Genomic DNA, 22,853 nt, shown 5'->3' on the forward strand with positions numbered 1-22,853 from the left:
TTCTTCGATGTAATTGAGACCCAATTATTTTACCACGGGACAGCCAAATGCACAGCAGTATTTGGTATTTGTGTCCAAATCAAGTGGCCCTGGGCAGCTGCACGTTTAGAGTCCCGCTGTTAATGATTTAGAGTTTTATGCCCTGTTCTTGCCCCCATTCAGCATGCTGCCACGTCGTGACGGTGCCCCAACTTCTTGAAGCAATAACCACTCTCTAACTGCTGCTGGGGTTGACTGTGGTTTGGGAAACCAGGCTGCTGTGTTTGCTAAAACTATTTAAAAAAAAGTGGGCTGTTTGTGGATGGGGGATCGAAGAAGTAATGAGGTGCGGAGGGATAATTAAATTGTGATTCTGACAGTCTGGGCCCAGGCTGGCTTACACGCAGGTCTGTGTGGCGGGTCCACTGGGACTGGCATGAAGGCCAAGGGCCGAGTAAAGCGCTCCTGGCCACTTTCTATCTAATTAGCCAAGAGCATTCGTACATACCTGTTTTTTGGACACGTGAATTTACAGCTCAATGGATATATGGCTACATATATAGAAATTACTAGAATAACACTGAGTCATCAAAAGATAAAGCGTCTTCACCTACACAGGAGTTATATAATAACGTTTCTTCTCATGTGTGTCTACTGATGTAGGTCTACAAAATGTAGAAAATTATTAAAATAACAATAGTCACTTAAAGAAAATGAGACACCCACTTCACAAAATACTATAACAGTGTATTTTGTGAGAAACTATAACAGTGACAGTCTATTAACGACTCACTTTGAATGGCCAAATCTATATTAATTCCTACAAAATTAACTGTGTTTAGCACCTTATCCAAATTTACAGGTGTTGAAAAGCACTAAAGACCTAAACAGAATTTTGTAACTTTTTCTTTCCAGGCATTTTCATATTTTATAGTAGCTTTTATATTAGATTTATAAACATCTGCATTTAGCTCATAAGCTGAGATTTTTTTCTGAAACATAATTCTGATAAAAATCTAACAATAAAGAAGGAAGGAAGGAAATAAGAAAGAGTGACATCTTTTATATGCATGGCAGCATCTTCTTCAGGCCAAAGACAGAAAGCATGTGCCGATCTGCATAGCTTTAAGGAAAGTACTCTGATCACAGCCTGCCCCGCTCAGCCACGACTTATCCGAAGGGAAACTCCTCCAGGTCGGCTCTCCAGGCTTGGAAAGCCTGTGGCCCTACAACCTTTCCTGTACTTAGCATGATGTGTTTCTATGAATTACAAGCTATGTTTACTATGCATTTATTAAAAGAACCGAAGAAACAATATAATACCCAAAGAAAATCAGACAACCTGCTGCTCTGGATTCTCTTTACCAATGTTCCCTTTTATTAGGATAGATAAATGGGAATTAACTGTGGTCAAGCCCTTCTGTACAAGCCTATATCCTAAGAATTCCTGAAAACAAATTTTAAAAAAATGGACATGGAACAAGAGATAACTGTCCAAAATGAAATTCTTTCAGTCTCCAGCAAAATTTGTCTTAGATTATAAAGAATGGATCAGGTATTTTCCTTAAGACTCATTCGAGTGCACATTTTGCTCTAAGCTTTATTTGCTTTTTGCAACAGCATTTAAGAGAAAACCAACTGACCATTTACAATCTAAACAATGGCTTCAGAGTATGATTAAGAAATGCACCTGGTTTCACTCAAACAACACGTTTGCTTAACCGAGTGACTTTCCTGTGTCTGGGGTCAGGCAGGAGCAATCTTGGTTGGGGGGAGGAAAGAAGAGCAAATATTACTGAGTCAGTGGGAACCAAACGGTTGTACTAACTACCCTTTGTAATTACAACTGCTACAACAGTTCCTACTAGGCAAGGCTATCATTTCAGTGACCCACTATAATTTGGGATGACGCCCCAGGAAATTATGCCAACTTTAGAACAGGAGTTGCATTTGAGTTTACTCAGCATAACGAATCCACTGAAATGTGGAGAAGTTCTTCTCTGGTAAAAATTTACATCAAGAGAAACATTAACAATAAAAGGCACCTAGCTAGAGAGGAAAAGAATACCACAATATTCACTCCCAGGAACAGACCATAGCTTATTTTACTTTCTGCCTCTTTTTATTATGGAAAACTTCAATCATATAAAAGAAATATACAGACTAGAATGATCAACTCCCACACACCCATCACTCAGTTCCAATGATCCTCAACACACGGCCGACCTGATTTTACTACCTTGACCCACTCCCCTCCGGGGATTCTTTTTTAAAGCAAATTCCAGTCAATGTTTTATTTTATATCAGCATTCACGACCATATATGTATATATTTAACCTAAAGGTCACTCAGAACTCTCAGTATGAGATGTTTAAACCAACTTTAACCACAATTTGTAAAACATTTTACACCAAAACAAATCTGCCTAGGAAATGAATCTGTTGAATATAACTGGGTCATTAAAGTGACGGGGTAACTTGAATCACAAACCTCTCTTATTTTATATATGGGTTAAAAAGGAACATCCTAAGATCGAGAAAACAATGCACATTACTCAGTCCCTGTGATGCTGGTGTCTGCGGACATGGGTCCCTGAGAGACAAGGTCAAAAGCAGCAGGGTCAACTACATGCAAAAGTGATTAAAGAACCAATCATATCCTAAAAAAAGAAGTAACAGGGTGAGACTTGCCTGGATGGACCTTGGAAAAATGGGAGAGGGCTACAAGGAGCAGCAGCTGCCTAGGAGGCTTTTCCTTCCTGCACTGCACGTTCAGAGTGAAACCCAAGCCAGTGGCCCCAACCTTGGGAGCCTTCAAAAATCACTCATCAAGCAGTCTAGCTACTCACAATAATTTATTACCGATCTTGAAGCAAAGATCAAAAGGAACTCCAGCTAGCGTTTATATTCAATTCCTCACCGCCTGCTGACTAATTTGTAGAGGAATGAAGTCTTCACAAGGGAAGCCAAAATAATCTGAGGTGACTTTGATACAGCGCCACAAAGGATATGAAGAGGAAGCCGGGAGAAGCTGCAAATGGCTACGTTCCATTAAGAGTTCTAATAAAAGAATAATGGAATTTCCCTTAACCGTGAATTAAAAACTGTTAGAAGTGGGCAAAATTTAGACAAGTCAGGCAAAAAAGACTTTGATTTGTCACAGCCTTTTCTTGTTAACAGTTAATATCAGCCACTGTTGCATTTATGTTAATCAAATGGCTTCCTCCTAAAAAATATGCAAATCTCCCATTCAGAAATCTGTCCAATCTCATTCCCCTTCTTGTTGTACTTTCAGTCTGCACCTTCCATGTGCATTGTCAGGACACTCCTGGCTCTCTCAACCTCCTTCAAACCAGTTGCTGTATTCTGCAAAGGGACTGATTTAACCTGGAAAAAATGTAACTTGCAATGGTGTCATTTTTAATACTGCATATTGCCGTGGTCACATGGGGCATAAACAGTCAGTTGGTTTCTACAGAAACACTAAAAGCTATTCAAACTCTTTCAACTTCTATGAACAACTGGCACAGTTTCTCCCTCCTGGATCCAGACATCTCTGTATTTTCAACCGAGGAAAGTAGTTTTCACGCTACTTACTTTGGCTAGTTAAAAAATCCCCACCACATGTCTCCTTGTAAATTCACAGATAAAGATTTAAGTTTATATTGGCATTTCAACTGTGCAAAACGTTGTTTGCTTCTGAAATCACCTTGAATTAACAGGTTGATGGGAACCTTACATGACAGAGAAGTTTTGCACAAGCCTCAGAAATCTTGTAATAAATTTTCCTGTGAAGATGTGGTGTTGACTGGTTTCTTTAAAAACAGTTACGAGCAGGTTTTTTCTTTTTTAAGGGTCCTTATCTTTTACAAATATACGGTAAAATACCTACAAGTGAAAAAATGTCTGGGAATTCTTCAAATATGGGGCGTGGAGAGTTTGGGTGTAAACTTAACAAGACTGACCACGGGTCTGTACAGTTGTGGGACTGGACATGTCAGTTGTTACACTGCTTGGTCTCCTGTGGACAGAACCCCAGGCAGTGGGTATCTCACAGAAGACGATGTGTATTGTTTTGTATGAGAGTTTTTATCTAGAAAAATACCTCTCTCAGGAGCAGTGGAGAACCAAGCCTTGGCAGTTAATATTCCAACTATCTTTATCAACTTAAAAGCCAAATCCCTCACAACAGTGTTTGGAAAGAAAACACCGGACAAACAAAAACATCCCCAAATCTGCCTTTCCACACTTTTTGAGATTTCAGTGACAACCTGGAACTAGATTTCAAAGGGACTTTAATGTGAATATAATTATTTCAGGTCAGAAATGCAAATTTTCGATTGTCTTTAAAAGACATAGATTGAAAAAATGGAAATATAAACGTGATTGGTAAGTGTACTTCGAGGTCGTGATAACGGTGGAAACCCTGCTGTGAGCTCAGAGAAGGTTCTACGCAATGTGCTAATGAATGTTTCTCTTACCTTGTCAGCATACGGACTGTAAGAATGAAACACTCGAGAAAGATCTTTGGTCCTCTGCTTTTTCTGTGGAAGAAAACACAAACATTTGGGTTGATGGGGGCAAAAAATACACACGTGCACATGCATCTGTCTGCATACCTCCACCTTTCTGTGTCTCTACCTGCATCAAGGTACTGTTTGTCAGAGACCCCTCCTGTGCGTGGTGGGGGACGGCAGGGCCCCTCTGGACACACGACGCAGAAACCGAAGCCCCTGATGGCTACATGGGTCGTCGTCCCAGAGCAGCCAGGCAACCTCCTGCTGCAAGGCTTCATAATTAAAACACTAATCATCATAAAACTTTCTGTTTGTACACATAGCTCAGACTCAAATGAGGAAGAAACTGGGAAAGGAAAGAACACTCAGACACATTTAGGACACTTGATCCTTGTAGAACCAAGGGCAGTCCCTCTGGTACTCTGAGCCGGGCACTGGGGCGCATCCGCTCAGCCGGCGGGCCTCCTCCAGGCTTCCTGGGCGCGCGTGGGTCCGTCTGCTGGGAGCTGGACCACACAGCCCAGGGGCCGTGAGCGGTGCCTCCCACCCAGTGGGCACTCAACAAATACTTCTAAATTAATGAATAAATGAATATGCCTGGGTTAGACAGGCATGTGACTCTAAGGATCTCTGATACTGGCACGTAAGCTTCACAGAGAATCCTATTTTCACTTCTAACGATATGTTCTTCTCAAGCTGGACTCAGGCACTACCGGAGTCTCCTCTCCACCTCCCTCGCCTCCAGATCTGCGGCAATGAAGAAGTGTGGGTCCACTCCCCACTGTGGACTGTGACAAGCCGCTTGTTTTCTCGAGAAACACACCATCTGTCCACTTGCTGTAACTGCATGAACAGTTTTGTGTTCTAGACCTTCTATGCATGTATCTTCACATACAACCTACCACTGTTACTCCCAAAGAAAGGGGATCGTTCCATATACACTGTGGAATTTATTTTATTTTTTAAAGTGAAAAATATTATTTTATTTTTGAAAAGTAAAATGTATTTTTTATTAAAAGTAAAAATTTGCTTTTACGACTTCATGTTTTATCCTTGCTGAACTTAGGTACTTGTATATGCAGATCCACAATCTCTTATACGGAGTTCTAAAATCCAAAAACTTCTGAAATCTGAACTTTTTTCTGCAATTCATTTCAATAATGATCATCTTTGCACGAACACCTCTGTCAGCTTGAGAGTGTGTATTTTTTTAATTGTGGAAGCGCAGCTGCTGACTGAAATACTAGGCATGTGTCACCCTGACAGATGCTGCCCCATGCCCGTCCTGCAAACACGGTACCAACACCACCCTCCTGCCCCTCACCAATAGAGACTAAGAGAAGGGACTGTGGCTTAAGTTGGAAACTCTTTATCTCTCTTTTCCATTTAAAGGTAAGAACATTTCTACATTTACAGAGTAGAAAAAACATTTTTAAAACAGGTATCAGATATCGTCCCAGGTTCCCACTGTAGAGTTGGCTTCTTGTACATCATAGAGTCAGCTGACTGCCACGTCCTCACCCCTGCTCGTGTGCGCGGCCTTGTCTGTCCTCAGCGCCACCCCCTTCCTGCTTCTGGTCCTGCCGTGATGCTGCCGTCCCACCTACCAGGCGACTGAGCACCTTTGCTCGTCATCTGTGAGTGAATCTTTGCCTGTTGCCCATGTTTCCTATGGCAGTGCTTCCTTCCTTTAAACTTTAGATGTCTGTGTGAGCATGTCCATCCCATTTCCCTACGGCCAGAGGCCTAAGCAGAGCCCCCGACCGCGTTCTACATTATCTTCTGCAGCTGCTTGGCCAAGTGGTGTTCATGGGAACCTTGTATTAGGGCCACGTGTACCCATACACAGTTCTCCCACAGACCAGTTTCCCTATTTCAGGACTGCCTCTGGAGCCACCATCCCAGCTGGCAGTCTCTCAGATCCCTCGGCTCTGTTCCCACATTCTGACCACGGCCCAAGGCGTCCCGGCCTGATGCTCAGCTGAAATTCCCCCTCCTCTGTCCGCCTCTGAGGTGTGCTTCCCACCATCTAACTCTGATGGAATTTAATTTAACTCTCCTCTCGCCAGTGAGCAGAGGTGCACCTCAAACTGACCAGAAAGAGTCCTTCGGCTCTGGGAGCCTGGAGCCTGTTCTGAACAGGGCGTGTGCCCACCCCAGTTTTCATTAGCATAATTTTCTCTTCCCTCTCAATACACTGACTCGTTGGTGTCACAGCTCCTGGCTTACCCTCCAGTCAGAAGAAAAGTGAGGGATATTAGTACTTCCTTTGGTAGGACACTTAATATGAAACACGGGAAATTTTCCTTTCAGATGGGAAATCATGCTGGAAAAGACCACCTTGGGGGACTTCCACTCGGGAGGCACCCAGCACCACTCAGTCCCAGACCCGCTGAGCCACCGCCTGACTCAGCAGGTGCGTGTCAAATACTCAGAGGCTGTTTTCTGAGATCTCTTTTAGGTGGGTTTTGATTTTACGTCTCTATTTCGATAGCTAAAACCTATATATGCCTTTTATTAAAAGCTACCTCAAATTATTTTGGGAAGGAAGTCAGGGATATATGATAAGTAAATAACATTATTCAGATTAGTCCCCCAAGAAACCAGTGAGGAAAGAATGCCCTTTTCCCTGACAACAAGTTTATTATATACAAATGCAGTGAAGAGTTGGCTATGAACAGTGAAGGTTGTATGTATGAGTCCAGTTAACTGAAAACGACTGCTACGTCTCCTGTGAGAACAGTCATAGGGTCCAGGGGCGCAGTCCAGAACCCAGAACAGGGGGGGCCAAATGACGGGCCGTGGGCCAATCTAGCCCATGACCTGTTTTTATAAATAAAGTTTTACTGAAACACAGCCACACCTGCTCAATTAGGTATTGCCTATGACTGTTTTTACACCACAACAGCAGGGTTAAATGGTTATAACAGAGATCGTATGCCAATACTATCTGGCCCTTATAGAAAAAAATCTATTCATCCCTGATTTTGAATCTCTGTCTTTGACTATGTTTACTTTTGGCTACAGTCTCTTGACCCCTGACCAAATGAACAATTAATTATCTAACAAAATTCCTTGCTCCTTCTACTCAGTGAAAACAGTTCAAGAACCCAACATACCCCACATCCTAACGCACTGGATGAAGATAACAGGGAAAGGAGCATTTTGCTGTCTTGCTCTCAGGGATTTACGTTTGAGCTTTCTATATTCACACAGAATACTGCATGCTGAAAGAAATACGGGACTTTGAGAGCTTTCTGAATTCACACTGGCCTTGCTGATAACAGAAACTCTGAGAAGAGATCCTTTACTACGTTCCAGCACTGAAACCAAATAGAGGGTTTCACGTACAGTAGCTGTGGCACGGTCATTCTTGTGAGTGAGCCAGTCCCTCATATGCAGACAATGTTAAGAGTGCTGTGCCACAAAACCTGTTGAGCCTTGCTATCAGCAGTTTTAACTGAAACTAAAAGCTGAGCCAAAAATGGAACAATCAGGTGTTTTCCTGTTGCGCCATAGTGTGTGCCTAAATCATGCCTAAATCACCTCCCACTCTTTAGCTGTTAAAACAAACATCTCAGTCAGCTGTTAATTCTCCAAGTGTTTAAAAAGTAAACGTGTTAAACAAGTTGTGTGATGAACTCGTAAGGAGGGTGGCCAAAGTACAGTGAGAACACAAACACCTCTCCCAGAACTGCAGACGGTGCGTCCCAGTCACCTTCACCATTAACCCAAGTGCAGGACACGGGGATGGGGGGTTACGGAAAAGCGACTACATGCGTCCTCCTGCAGTCTAGTGGGTTGCAGGTGGCTTAAAAGATGAAGCTGTATGCAAATTCGGTAAAATGTCTATATTTTTGAGAAGCTGATCATCTGCAGATCTCCATCTGACCAGTGTTTCCTAAGCTGCCTTTGTATTTCACTCCCCAAGGACAGAAAACACTGACGGCTTCTTTTATATCGAAGATTAAACTCATTTCCAGGCAAACCAAGCAAAATGAAAGGCCCCAGGAGAGAACTTGAACAGTTCAGGTTTCCAGGCAATGTAATCATTTCAATTTTTATGAAAAGTATGGAACAGAGTTCAGATCTGAGACTCCACATGTGATGAGAACCTGTATTTTGAAGGTGAGGTTATACAATCAAATTAAATTGTAATAATATTCACCAGTTTAACTTCTCCTGGTTCTCCAAACTAATCCAATGCTTTCTGTGCTCATTCTACAATTGTAGATTAAAGCTTTCTTAAGTAAAATAGTGTTACAGTAAGGTAAACCTGCAGTAACACTGTGGACTTGATTTCTACATAAGGACTCTCAAACCATGAGCGCCTACAGCTGCCGAAGAGTTGGTATGTTGAAAGTATTTTACAATAAAATATAAATGCCTCCACAAGCCTTCACACACTTCAGCAAGAAGTCAAAAAAGCAGGCTTAAGTTCCAGTGTACTGACTTCCGGTTCTGGCTATACATGTAAGGAGCTTGGAGGTCACCACTCCATCCTACAAGGAGCAACAATTGAAAAACCAACAAATTTTCTTAGATGTACTAAAGAATGGAGGATGCAGGGAAGATTGCTGCCCCCAGAATCAGGGGACTGGTGGGCAAACACAGGGAATGCAGCTTCCCAGAGCGGACACTCACAGACACAGCTGCTGCAGGAACCAGTGCTGGGGAGGAAGCCTGGACTGGGACCGACAGGCAGCTGGGGGCGCCACGCAGACAGCCCTGAGAGTGAGGAACTCCAGGGGAACCCGACAGTGGGGGGCGCCCACAATATGTGAGCTTTCCCTCCAGGAGCTTGAGCAGGTTCCCACAGTAAATAGTGGGGAAAAATCCCCATGGGCTTTGGTAGGGGGAGGGGGAAAGGGAAGCGTCTGAAATACATCAGAGCACTCCATCCTTCCTAACTAGTTAGCCAGAGCCTAACTGACCCGGTGACGCCAACTACCCAGCTGCCTTCCAATCTGGCCATTCCGTCCCACCCACGGGAGGTGAGGACGGGAAACTCTTATTGTGCTCACAGTCCAGAGGCAGAGGCTCCCTAACAGACTGAGAGTGACTCACGTGAGCAGAGAACACGTCTCTCTCCTCACACCTCTCCACCACACTACTAACGTCCTATGTACAGCAGTTCCCTTTCCCCAGAACATCAAGTCCTGCTATGAAGAAAAATTACAGGGCATCCCAAAAGGCAAAGACACAATTTGAAGAGAAAGAGCAAGCATCAGAACCAGACACGGCAGAGATACTAGAATTGTCAGACTTGGAATTTAAAACAATTATGATTAATACGCTAAGGGCTCTAGTGGACGAAGCAGACACCATGCAGAACAGAAAGGCAGTGTGAGCAGAAAGAGGGAGGTCCTAGGAAAGAATCAAAAGAAATGCCAGCGATCAAAAACACTGTCACAGAAATGAAGACGGCCTTGAACAGTCTCACTGCTGGTCTAGACACAGCTGGGGAAAGGATCTAGGAGCTGGAGGACAGAGCAACAGACAGAGTCCTTGAAAACAACAACACAGAGATAACAAAGGCTGAAAAAAACAGAATATCCAAATATTATGGAAAAACTAAGTCAGTGTTACATATATGCAATGGGAATACCAGAAGGAGAAGGAAGAACAGAATAAACATGAGAAACAATAATGACAGAGAATTTCCTCAAATCAATGTCAGAGACCAAACCACAGTTTCAGGAAGCTCAGAGAACACTGTAGGACGTGTGCCGAGGAGCCTACACCTTCGCATACCATTTTCAAATGACAGTAAATCCAAGAGAAAGGAAAAATCCTGAGAGAAGCCAGAGGAAAAGAATGCCTTACCTACCGAGGAACAAAGATAAAAAGTGTATCTGGCTTCTCCTCAAAAACCGTGCAGGCAAGAAGAGACTAGGGTGAAATATTTAAAGCGTTGAAAGAAAAAAATCCACCGACTTAGAATTCTTTACCCTGCAAAATTATCAGTCAGAATTGAAGGAGAAATGAAGATTTTTCTCAGACAAACAAAAATTGAGCTAATTTGCTGACAGCAGCCCTCCCTTTCAAGAGGTGCTGAAAGGTGTTCTTTAGGTAGAGGGGGAATAACATAGGCCAGGAATTTCAATCTACATAAAGGAAGAGTACTGAAAGAGGAATAACTTCAGGTAAAATAAAAACTTAAAAAAAAAAATCCTTATCTAACAGATGAGGATTTGTTCACAACAGTAATAGCAACAATGTATCTGGTTATGTGTACTTATATATATGTGAAATGAGTGACAGCAATGGTAGAAGAGATGGAAGGAAGAATTAGGATTGTCTTGTTAGTATACGGTACTCATGCTACCTGTGAAGGAGTATCGTGTTATGTGAAACTGCACTGTTTTTATGTGGATTTGTTGTAAATATTTATTGCAAATTCTAGGGAAACCATTTTAACAGGTTAAAAAAAAAGTATAACGATACACTAAGTAAGGAGAGTTTTAACACACTCGCTTCTTCCTGCCCCCTTTCTGGCTGAGAGCCTGAGAAGCGGTTAACCGACCAACTGGCGAGGGGCGGCTGCCGGTGAGAGTGGGAAGGTCAGGAGCCCAGACGACTCACTGACGGGACGGGACGGTCAGGTTCCGAAGAGCTGACCTCTGTGCCATTCAAGGGCGTTTGGGACTAGGGGAGTTAGGTTCTAAACACATTTCCAAAGAGCCTGGAGTACGACCTCCAGGTGATCGAGGCTGGGAACAGCCACCAACGCCAGCGGCAGGCATTCAGTGCGGAAGCCAGAGGCAAAAGGGCCGACACAGCCAGAGGGCCAAGACGAACGCAGATCACTGGGGGCTGAAGGGGTCTGCAGTGAAGACCCAGTGAGGACCTGAGGGAACCACAGTAAGCACAGGGCTCAGCAGCAGCGGGAAGACACTGCAGGGGCCTGGGAAGCCTCGGGGGCTGTGTGTGTGTGTGTGGGGGGGGTGCTGAGGACCAAGGCCAGGACCGATGCTGGAGCCGGTCTGAGGTTCGCCCTGGGATCGCCTGTTACACTCCCTGCAGGGGCAGGTTCCACCCGTCAGGCTCTGGGCGCTGCTGGGCCTGATAAATTCAGTCTGTAATGCGACAGCATTCGGTTGAAGAAGGAAAATATTATAGCTTTTACTAGAGGTAATTTTTTTGATAAAAGCAGAAAAAAAGTAACTGAATCTATTGATAGATTAAGCCATTTATAAATTGCAAGAAAGGACGTCGAGCATGGGCACGCAGAGCCAGAGAGAAAAGGAGGTGGCTTTGTGGAATCAAAGAAATGGCTAAATGATTACAGCACATGGTGCAAGAAATGTGCCAAACGATCAATCTGTGTTGCAGAAAGAGCTTCCAGGTGCTGTTAAAGACGGAGCCCGGAAGCAGTGTGAGAGGACGTTGCAATGGTTCAGAAAAAGATGATGACATCCCAAACTAAGCTGGGGGCAAGTAGGGCAGGTGGGAGGGATGTGAACGGGACACAGACCACCGGGCACTGGTCAGAGAGGAGCACGAGGGCGACGAGGAGAGGAGGACGCTGAGACTGCTGGCTCACACAACGAAGGCGGGTGCGGTGCCCTGACGGATATAAGCGACCCAGAGAAACAGCAGGTGTCGGGGCCTGGGAAGCGGGAGGAAATTCAGTTTGGGGTATAAGGAGCTTGAGGCGGCTGGCTAGGAGACACCTGGAGTGACAGAAGGAAGTAAGGCAGAAGGAGATGGTGCTAGAAACGAGATACGGGCCATAGTGTTGGGAGTCGGGAGCCTATTGGCATAGTTTAAAGCGGGAGAGGAAGGTGACCACACAGGGGGGATCCAGAGTAAAGGAGGCAAGAGGAGAGGAGGCTGAGGTCACAATTCAAGCAAGCGGCACCTCCCCGACCTCGGGCCAGGAGCCTGCCCCGGACCCCACCAGTGCAACCAGCGAGCTGGGTGAAGTCGGCGGTTCCCGGCCCTGGTCGCAGGCTGGAATCACTGGGGAGCCTTTAAAGTATCCCAGGGCTCCAGTCCTAATCCCCAGCGGCACTGATCTAACTGGCATGATGGGATCTGGGCAAGCACATTACTTAAAGGCTCGTGGGTTTTTTCCCAACATGCAGCCAAAGCTGAGAACCACCAGCCAAGACGATCCCTAAGGGCTCTTCTCAGTGCCCCCCTCTATTCTCCCAGACGGCGCCCCCACTGCCTCAGCTACCCCGTAGGGTTCTGAATTCTATCAGGTACGTTCACTCTTCATCTCCACATTAGGCTGCAGCTCTGCCTTATTTCTTGACCTCTTTCTTTACTTAAAAATGGACTCTGAGGAGTTCTGCCGGGGCGCCCTGAGGCCTCAGCTGCAGAGAAGAGGCTCCTGTTAAACATTCAGTCCCCACCTTCACGAGTGCTTCTGAAAAATAAATGGGAAGCTAATTTAATAAACTGGAACTTTTTTTATCAATGTATAAAACACCAGAAAGCTGATTAAAAGCACCTGACATTACCAGCACTCAATCACAACCTCACTTTCATATTGTACGTATTTGATGGTGTCCCTGAGATGATGATAATATTTCAAGATCACGAAGAGAAGGAAGAGCAGGTCCCTGGAATTTAAACAATGAAACTGAAAATGTAGGAATCAGCTAAATAAAATCAATGATATGAAATGTGTTTGGTGATCAAAAATATTCAAAAATACTCATGAAAACAGACAAACTCTTTAAAAAATCATGTGCTTTTCCTTTGTTTTCCATGTTCTATGAGAAGTAACTACTGTGAGGATGGGAGGGAAACTAGGGAAAACAGGTCCTCCCAAACACCACATCACTCACGGCTTGCTCTCCAGTAAAATCTCCAAAGCACCAGAAATGCCTGAAACCGCACTGTCTCTGCCTAGCCCCCCTCCTCTCAGCAAATTCAAGGACAGCTTTCTGGTGCTGCAGTTTCTCCAGCCTCCACAGTGGGGGACACACTGACACAGCAGCCTTCCAGGGGCAGGAGTCAGAAAACAGGAAAAGTGAATCTGTTCACCCACCTGCAACGGCACGCAAATAAAATAAGCAGGTAATGGGGAAATGCACCCATGATCCTAAAGCACAGTAGGTGTCAGTAGGAGTCACTTTCTTCCAGCTTTACGGATTCTAAAATAACCTTAGCGAAACCGATGGAGCAACAGTTCGCCTCTCATTTTCACAGTGGGGGTGGTGGAGAGGCGGGAGTTACCGTTTACCCTGGAGAGTCCTCAACTAGGTAACAAATGCTGGAAGAAAATGCAAATATGGAATTATGTATTGATCACGTGACAGCTGACAAAGTAAAAGGTAAGGAGCCATATCTTCTTGTTTCGTGTTCACCTTATTTCATGAAGAGAACATTTGTCTGCAAGGAATGGTCATTCTCCGGCCACAAAGGCGCGGCTGGCATGCAAGGAAGACGGAACAACTCTTTTGTAGGAAAGCGCGTTGCCAAAATGAGTAGCCACTACAAGCAGTTAGAAAAGACACAACCTCCCAAAGCAGAACAAGTCCCTACCAAGTAAAGAGACAAAGTCTAGTCTGTCCGCATCCCCCACCAGAGCTCATTCCAAGCTCCTTTGCACGGTAGCTTCTGGGCGCTCAAAAGGAGCATGTGAGAACATGAGTTGCTGTTAGTGTCAATTCAATATCACTTATTTTCACTCTGCCCTCCTAACTGACCGCAAAAGAGAGTCAAGTTTACCTCTTGTCTGGATCATTGTAGTAATGTTTTCTTTCCTGGACTACCTAGGTGCAATTTTCATCCTCTAAATCAGAAGCTGGCAAGAAGTGATCTGTGGGCCAAATACAGCTGGTCACTGATTTTTGTAGTCTGTGATATTTAAAAATAAATGGCTGAAAGACACTCCCAAAGAACAAGAATATTGGTGACATAATGAAAATGATATGAAATTCAAATTTCTATAAAGTTTCATTGGAACACAGCCACGCTCATCCATTCATGGCTCGTCTGCTGAGTGCTTCATGCTACAGCGGCAGGGCTGAACGGCTGCACAGAAACCACATGGCCTGTGAAGCCATTTGGGCCTTTACAGAAAGCGTTTGCAAATGCTTGCTCTACATCCTTGGTGTGTAGCCCTGGCTGCATGTTGGGATTGCCTAGGGATCTCAATAACACTGATGTCTGGGGCCCTGTGGGTAAAACTGTAACATTTCCAGAATAACTCGCCTGGCTTTAGTACATCTGCGTATTGATAGGCATTCGGAGGTGGAGAGAAGTCTGGCTTTAGTACATTTGCATCATTCCTCGGGGGTGGAGAGAAGTTCACTTCCACATCAATGGGTAATTACAGTGTGAATACTCTCAAAGTATTTTGCAAGTGGAGCAAATAAATACAACCCAGCAAATGGTGTGGGACAACAAATTTGCTTCTATGCACTACACTGCTGTATAATTTTTTGTCTTCAAAGTTTTGCTAGGTTACAAATTATTTGAAATTAGGGTGAGGCTGGGGACTAGTGTTTTTAACTTTTTTCTACATGCTTAATAATAATGTCTGATACCTGTAAATTATTTCAGTAAGGACAAAGTATACCATTAAAAAGCAAAAATAGGAAGTCATAATAGAGATGTAACGGTGAGAGAGTAGTATTTTGCAAGTGGATCAAATAAATGCCGGGTGGGTTTTTCTAATTAGCACCTGGAGTTCTGTGCGCTTCTGTACTGCCATTAATAATGTCTCTTCCTTTCATTTTTGGAGAGATGGCAACATGCCTCTGCTGGATCTGACATTCAGTGAGGATGAGCTTGGAGCCCAACATCGTGGCATATGGAGTCGCACAGCCTGGATCTGCACGAACTCCATTAATGCTCAGAGCCTCATACCAGAAGCTAATTCACAGCACCCAAGGGGAAAAAGGATGAAAAAGGAATGGAGAAAACTAGAATCCTCTGACCTACAGATAAGCTGCTATATAGTTCTAAAAACTGATCAAAACCAATGTACCTCCTTCATGACCCCAAATAATCCCTAGCATCATCCCATTCGAAGGGAAGCTTGAAAATTGTTCCATGCCAGTTATTGCTGCATCTCCAGATAAGCCCACAACTTGTGTTTATTATGATTCCACAACTGGGACCTGGGAGGTCAGACACGACAATGGAGGTCTGATAACTCTCCTACTTTCCACATCTAATTCAGCACCTACTGTAAAAAAATCACTTCTATCACTGGTATCTCTCTGCCCTGTCGCACCAATAATAAGAGTCTACAATTCATTTCAGAGGTGCTGGGCTTTTTGACCTATCTTCTCAAGTACTACATCAAAAACAGACTTATTTTTGTTCCACATACTAGACATATACATTTTCTTTTTTATCTTTGGCCTTTTATGATAGAGGGTCTTTATTTGATAACCAGGAGACAATTTAATATACAGCTCAATCTTCTCCATTCTCTCACCTGCACATCCCTTCAGAAATCAGTCAGTTCTTTGTTCTGCTGTGGAGCAACGTTACTACATAGCCAGTCAGTGGGTGGGGATCTGACGGTGGCTCTAAGCCAAGCCGCACGTCCCGCTCCGGCAGGAAGGACACCGGTCCGGACGCATGGGGGCAGGTAAGGGAAGGAACACGCTTGAGGGTGGGCTTTGGGAACGAGAGAGCGGGCCGGCAGGAGCGTTAAGTGGCAGCTGTTCCCCAGGGCCCGTTCCAGGGCCGCCAGCAACCCCAGCGACATGCAGTTCGCGGCACACGAGCGTGTTCACAGACATGAACCCACATTCACGCACATGATTAAAAAGTGCCTGGCCTGTAGGTTTCTGCACCAAATGATGGGCCTCACCATTGTAAGTAACGAGAATGGAGGCATAGCCTGACGCTTCAGGTAAAGCCCCCCACCGAAGACCTCCTGCGGGCTGCGGCACCGCTGCCCCCTGCCAGGCTCTCCATCTGCAGGGGGCCCAGGCCCGTCCCTGGGCACATGCCAGGGCTCAGCGCCGATGCTGCCCTCACGCCCCCATCAAACCCTCATGCTCGCCCCGCTTTCCTGCCGTTCCTCCTTGGAACGGAGGAGCCACGTGAGAGGGCCCTGCCATCTGTGCATCATAGACGCATGCGGCCCGCTTTTGGCTTTTTCACTGGGAGAAGATCCTGTAGGTTTAACCGACACACGTTTACAATACAAAATGACAACAGTATCTTAGAAAAAGTTCAAGAATCTACCTGCCTGTGATGATTTTAAAAGACATATGCTTAAAGTAACTTTAATCAATGCCAAGGCCAAACATTTTTTTACATTTATACAGCACTTTATATTTTCAAAGAGCTTATCACCATTTCTTAATGGCAAGTATTCATTTCGTCACTCAAAAATTCGCTGCATGTCAGCTCCATGCCTTTTATCAGCAACTCATCTCCTTCCTTCCATCCAGTGACCGGATCTTTCGGTTTCCTCTGCCGTCAAGAGCCAAGAACCACCACCTCCTTCATTTTCCTGTCCCAGAACGTCGGAGGCCCCTCCTCGCCCGGTGACCCCAGGGGGACAGTGTGCGGTCTTTGCCTCGATTCCCTCCTCGGTGCCAGCGCCCTCTGCGCTCTGTGCGCCCACGGCGCCGGGATGCATCTCCAGGCCGGAGGAGCCTGCCTTGGGGCTGCTCTGTGTGTGCTGTTTGGTCCCAGCGACTGTCCATCCCAAACACCTGAGGAGTGTTTATTTTTTCAGTTGTTTTCCAAATCAGTTATGCAAGCGTGTGATCTATAAGAGCCAACCACCTCAACAGCTTCCCGTTTCTGCTTCTCCAGAAATAACTATCTTTAACACTTTCATTACTTCGGTATGTGCCACCGTACTGCTATGTAACACGGCTTTACTGCTCTTCCTGACTTCTTGGTGTTGGGTGCTGTCTGTTGGCCTCCCACCAGGGAAGCTGGTCCCTTCCACTGCCCACCCCACGGACTTTTATTTCTCACCCGCACTTCCTACAGTTACATCATTCATGGAATGCTATTTAGAATTCAGCTATGTAATGGCTACGATTACATATCCTTTTCTGTATGCTTTGTTTTCCTTAGAGTTAAAGGCACTTTTCCCATTTGCTCAATTATCTATGTATTACCAATGATTCAATCTTAAATTCTATTCCACTTAGCTAAGTCCCTCAAGAATTCATCCACACGAGGATTTGCCCCCGTTTTGTCTTCTTGAGGGCGTCTCTTCCGTGCTTCTCCTCCGGCCGCTCTCATCTGGTCCGGGTGCTTCCGACCCTGAGGCGTGGGTCTCCCTTTACCATCAACCTGGACCCTCGGCTCGCCTCTCATCTGTTGAATCTTGTTTCCTTCATCTCATCCCTCCTTTCTCAGCATTCCATCTTGTTTTGATTATGCGTACAACTTCTTCTAGAAGCTTCCCTTTTACAGGAAGGGGTTTCCTCACTGATGTCTTGGTGAGGTATTAAATTCTATGATGGAAGTAATTTTCTTCAGAACTGAAAAAGGCACCACTCCTTTGTTCCCTGGGTGCTGGGAAGAAGACCGCAGCCATTCCTGATCTCTGATCCTTGGAATGGCACTTGGCATTTCTCTCTTGCTTAGTGTTAGTTTATTCTCTCTCCATAATGTTGGGTCTGTGGTAACCGCTTTCAGTCTGGCAATTCATGTCCTTTACGCTTTTTTGGAATTCATTCTTTTGTGTAACTCCTATTATTTCAATGCTGCACTCTCCAGGATTAGTCCTTTAACTTTCCTTTTTTTATCTATTTTCTGCCTCACTTTCTTTTGTTCTATTTCCTGGAGATTTCCTCTACTTTATCTCTCAACACTACTGAATTTTTAATTTTGTAAATATGTTTTAAAGTTCTAAGTATTGTTTTTGTTCTTGAAACCATTCTTTTTTATGGCATCCTGATCTTGTTTCATGAATATAATACCTTTTCTCATTTCCTTTGGGAATACCAAAATTTTTTTTTTGTTTTAAGTTCTCTTCTCCCTGAAAAGTCCTGTCTCTCCCCTGATCCCATCCCACCCCGTCTGTTTGCTTTGGCCTATTCTTCATGTGAGTGGGTTTCCTCAGTGTCTGGAAGTCCCTGACTGCCAGTTTAAGGGGAATGGACTGCTACAGATGGGCTGTGTCTCTCCAAAATCCATATGATGAGGCCCTAAGTCCCCAGGTGACAGGGACTTTAAAGAGGCAGTTAAAGGCAACGAAGTCATAGGGGGGGTGTTTAATGCAACACAATGCAGTGAGGAAGGGAGCCCCAGGACCCCCCTCACCCTGTGCACTCAGAAGGAAGGACCTGGGAAGACAGCAGAGAGGCCAGAAAGAGAGATCTCACCAGAAACCAGCCCTGCCAGCACCCTCATCGTGGATCAGACTCCAGAACTGTGAGAAACAAAATCCTGTTGTTTTCACCACCACATCTGTGGTATTGTTATGGCAGCCCTGGAAGACTAATACAGGGACTGAAAGCTGATCGAAAGGCCTGAGCCCAAGGCTGGGCTGGTCAGTATAAGCCTTGCTATAGAACCATCTGGCTGTGCTGTTTGATTCCAGCAACTCTGATGTCAATCTCTTTTAAGTAGTGACTGGTCGGATTTCTCACAGAAACTTTCCCAAACTCTTGCTGTGAAGGTAAAGGCATTTTAGCTGCATTACAGCTACAAGAATGAATGAAGAGAGCACGCACTAACCATATACATTGACCAAACCTCCCTTGCCACAGCTGTGCTCAGCGTCTTACAGCTCAGAGACCTTCTATCTTCCTGGGATAGTTAATTTTATGTGTCAACTTAACTAGGCCATGGGGTACCCAGATTGACTGGCCAGACATTATTCTGGCCGTATCTGTATGGATGTTTCTGGATGTGATTGACATTTGAGATGGTAAACTGAGTAAGGCGGAGTGCTCTCCCTAACGTCGGGGAGCTTCATCTAGTAAGTTCAAGACCTGAGTAGAAAAAAAGACTGAGTGAGGGGGAGCTCCTCCAGCCTAACTGGTGAGCTGAGACACTGGTCTTTTCTAGCCTTTGAATTCAAACTATAACATCAGCTCCTGTTGGGTCTGGAGCCTGGCAGATGTAGTGCTGCAGCTCACACCATGGCTCTCCTGGTTCTGAGCCCATTGGGCTTGGCGGGAACTACATGCGGCTGTCCTTGTTTCCACCTTTCTGGCTGCAGATCTTGGGGCTTCTTCGGTCTCCATATGTCGATGTGCCACGTGCATGTGTGTGTACTTAGATACCTTACTGTCTTCTTTCTATGGAGATTCCCAATACACTTCCCCTCCAGAGTACAAGCCTCCCATCTTCTGTGGAGGCAGGTAAGGAGATACCACCTGGAGGCCTGAGGTGGAGGGGGAGTGGAGAAATCTAACTGCTGATTAAATTGTCTCCATCCTTCCTTATTTTAGCCCCCTCTCTTCCTGCCTCACTCTCCCTTCCAGAACTGCCAGCCAGTTCTGGAGCCATTTCAGGATTCTGCGGCGTATTTTAAGTCAGTTCTCGGTTCTGGTGCTTGGCCTCCCCTCACTGCCAGTTGGTGTCTGGGCTTCCCTGGGTGCTGAGGTCAGTCAGCTGTCTATCTTCCTGCCACTGCAATTTTGTTGTTCTTGTTTGTTCTCCTGTCTTCTTTATCCCTGTGGATTAATAATTCCTGTAATAAAATCTCTACACTGTAGTTTTAGTAGGTTTTGGGAAAGAATGAAATTAGATCTTTTCAAACCTGAAGTACAACTTATTCTTTCTAAAACTGTTAGCATTCCTAAAAAGAAAGTTTAGCCCTTTAGTTCACTTAGACATATTACACAGTTGGAATTTATACATTTCTCTTTCAAAATAATCAATATAAAGAACAGAGTATATGCTAATTTAACATTAGTATTTAGTACCCCCTCTATAAAAGTGGAGAAGTTTGGGTAATACTGGAAATTATTTTTATGTATTGTTTATGCATCTTTTATATATACACTAGTAGTGCTCCTTTGTTCGGGAGACTATGCAAGAGTCAGTAATCCCAAAACCCACAAGAACAGTATCTATCAGCAAAAGGCATTAGGAAAGTGGTGTCTCATAACTCTTTTTTTTTCCCACCCAAACACAACAGATTCTGTGTTTTCTGAGGACTGTGTTCAAAGACAGAAGAAACTGTGTGTTCTGGTTAGGAAAAACAATCAACAGTGTTAAAGCTGTGGCTATGCTTTTGGCCCAATTGGGCACTTACAGACAGGCCTCACCAACAGCCTTCATATACACACCGTCCTCTGTGGGTCTGCCGTAGAGATAGGATGGTGTGTTGGTAAGCGCCTGGCATGATGCCTGCACGGTGATCGCTCAGCAAACGGCGGCTCCTGTTGCCAATGCAAAGCTTCTTGTAGTCTTCCAATCAACATGACTATGTTACAGTGCAATGATGTCACTTGAATTCATTATCTTAGCACCAGCTGAAGTTTAGCAGATGTCTATTTGGCTACAGTTACAAAGGGGTGATGTTCATAAACTTTCTTGACAAACAACTAGATATGCATCTCCACAGAGTCGAAGAATGTTGATTTCCTCCGCACTAACACGTACAGGAGCATTAGAAAAGGACATGAAGCTGCTGTTCTCTAACAACTTCAACTGGTCGTACCTACATATTCTCAAAATTTCAAAAGCAAAAAAAGAAGTCCAGCATCCTCAAGCCTTACTTTCCAGAACTGGTAGGACACTTACGGCTTCCCCTGCCCCACGTACCTTACTCCGGCTCACAAAGTGGGGCATGACCCGACCCGTGCCCATCTCCTCCACGAAGGACACCTTTCTGTTTCTGCTCGTCCCTTGTGAGGCTCCTTGTGTGAAACATTTCCTCGGCCTAGAATCCTCTTCCTAGGGCTGTCACAAGGCCAGCTCCTTGCTCTGAGCTGAACTCAGCTCACCTCCACAGAGGCCTTCACTAGCCAGGAAGGTCTCACCCAGCTGTTACTGGTCATATGGAGCCATTTCAAGCGGCCATACTGTAGCTGCCGGTATTCTGGACTTTTGGGTGCTCTTTGCTCTGCTCCCTATGCTACAACATTCGCCCCATGAGAACAGGGCCCTTCCCAGCGCTGCCACGGCCACGGTGCCCAGCACATGGCAGCTCAATAAACACTTGCTGAATGAGTGGGAAGGACGGCCACCAAGCAGTCCTCGTGATCACACATCAGGGGTGACAAAAGCCTTTCCACCACATTCTGAACACGTGGGGAGCATCCGGTTTCATGGCCCTCGTGTGTGGCTTCTCGGCCCGCATCTCAGTCCCGAGAGTCCTTGACGTGAGCTCTGCCACACAGGATTGGGCCTGATACGCAGCTTTTAAAGTGTGGGGATTTTATTTTGTTTTCTTATTTTTTTTTAACAACCAGAAAAAAGAAATTTATTTTTAGATTTTTCTTTGGTTAATTTTTTTAACTATTCATTTCCCAGGCCGTCAAGATTAAACGACTACTATCACTGATGATTTAAACTACAAACAGGTATTATAAACAAGAAAATGGCCCCAAACAGAGTCACCCACGTGAGCCCCACGCCATCCCCGATAGAAGCTCAACCAGGGCTCTGGCTTTCACAGAGAGGGAACCTTACACCAGTTCACCTTGGAGGCTCCTGCTCAGCGCTCCGGAGCCCGGCAGACAGGCCCCTCCCGCCCCCCGTGAGGCTGGTGACTGCAGCAACGAACACACTCGTCTGACCAGCACAGATCCCTTCTATCTAGAAGTCATTCATCTATGCAGCTTCTCAGAGATCCTTTCTGTCTCCTGGACTGGCTGTCGATTCATGAGTCATTCAGTAAAGCCAAAAAGGTCTTTAAAATGCACTCAGATTTTTTAAATACAGGTTTATAGAAATACCTATTTTTTATTTGTTTTCTTAAACTGAGACACTGACATGACATAATTGGTTCTTAACCTTTTGTGGAATAAGGGCACCTTTTTAGGATCTGATGAAAAGAGTGAGTCTTTCAACAGAGGGAAAAAAATACATCTAGATTCTTCCACTGTTCTACACATTCAGTAGGTTTCCAGACCCTCTGAGGTCTACAGATGGAGAAACCCAGGTCAGGAAACTGCCGTACAGTTTTTAATTCCCTTGAGAACCACCTCAAAGCACAGGAATTTCAGAACATTCATCTCACCACTTACTGACCACATAAGAAGGCCAGTTTGGTTTGTCTCATTATTTTAAAAATCAAGAGAAATAAATGCTATAATTTCTATTCCCAGAAGCACAATATATTTTTGTAAGGCTGCATAGTGATGATTCAGCATCTACTAATGACAATGCAGAAAGTAGCATTTAACACTCTTCATATCATATTAATTTTTGAGACTTTTAGTAACATAGTTTCAATTCCATTACAAAAGCAGCACTGTAGAACAAAGCATTAAGGAAAGAAATTTAG

At 44.8% G+C, this 22,853-nt stretch overlaps 1 protein-coding gene across 4 annotated transcripts in view; it reads right to left on the reverse strand.

Moving 5' to 3' along the window:
- The window catches only part of CDKAL1 (CDKAL1 threonylcarbamoyladenosine tRNA methylthiotransferase), a 633,245-nt gene that overhangs the window by 98,880 nt on the left and 511,512 nt on the right, over positions 1 to 22,853 (reverse strand). For all 4 annotated transcript variants that reach the window (XM_073224446.1, XM_073224444.1, XM_036994284.2 and 1 more), the window contains one exon: positions 4,460 to 4,522. In XM_073224446.1, the coding sequence (XP_073080547.1) occupies positions 4,460 to 4,522 (63 nt within the window). The remainder of the gene's footprint in view (positions 1 to 4,459; positions 4,523 to 22,853) is intronic.

Source organism: Manis javanica, chromosome 16 (genome assembly GCF_040802235.1).
Source record: "Manis javanica isolate MJ-LG chromosome 16, MJ_LKY, whole genome shotgun sequence".
NCBI classification, from domain to species: domain Eukaryota; kingdom Metazoa; phylum Chordata; class Mammalia; order Pholidota; family Manidae; genus Manis; species Manis javanica.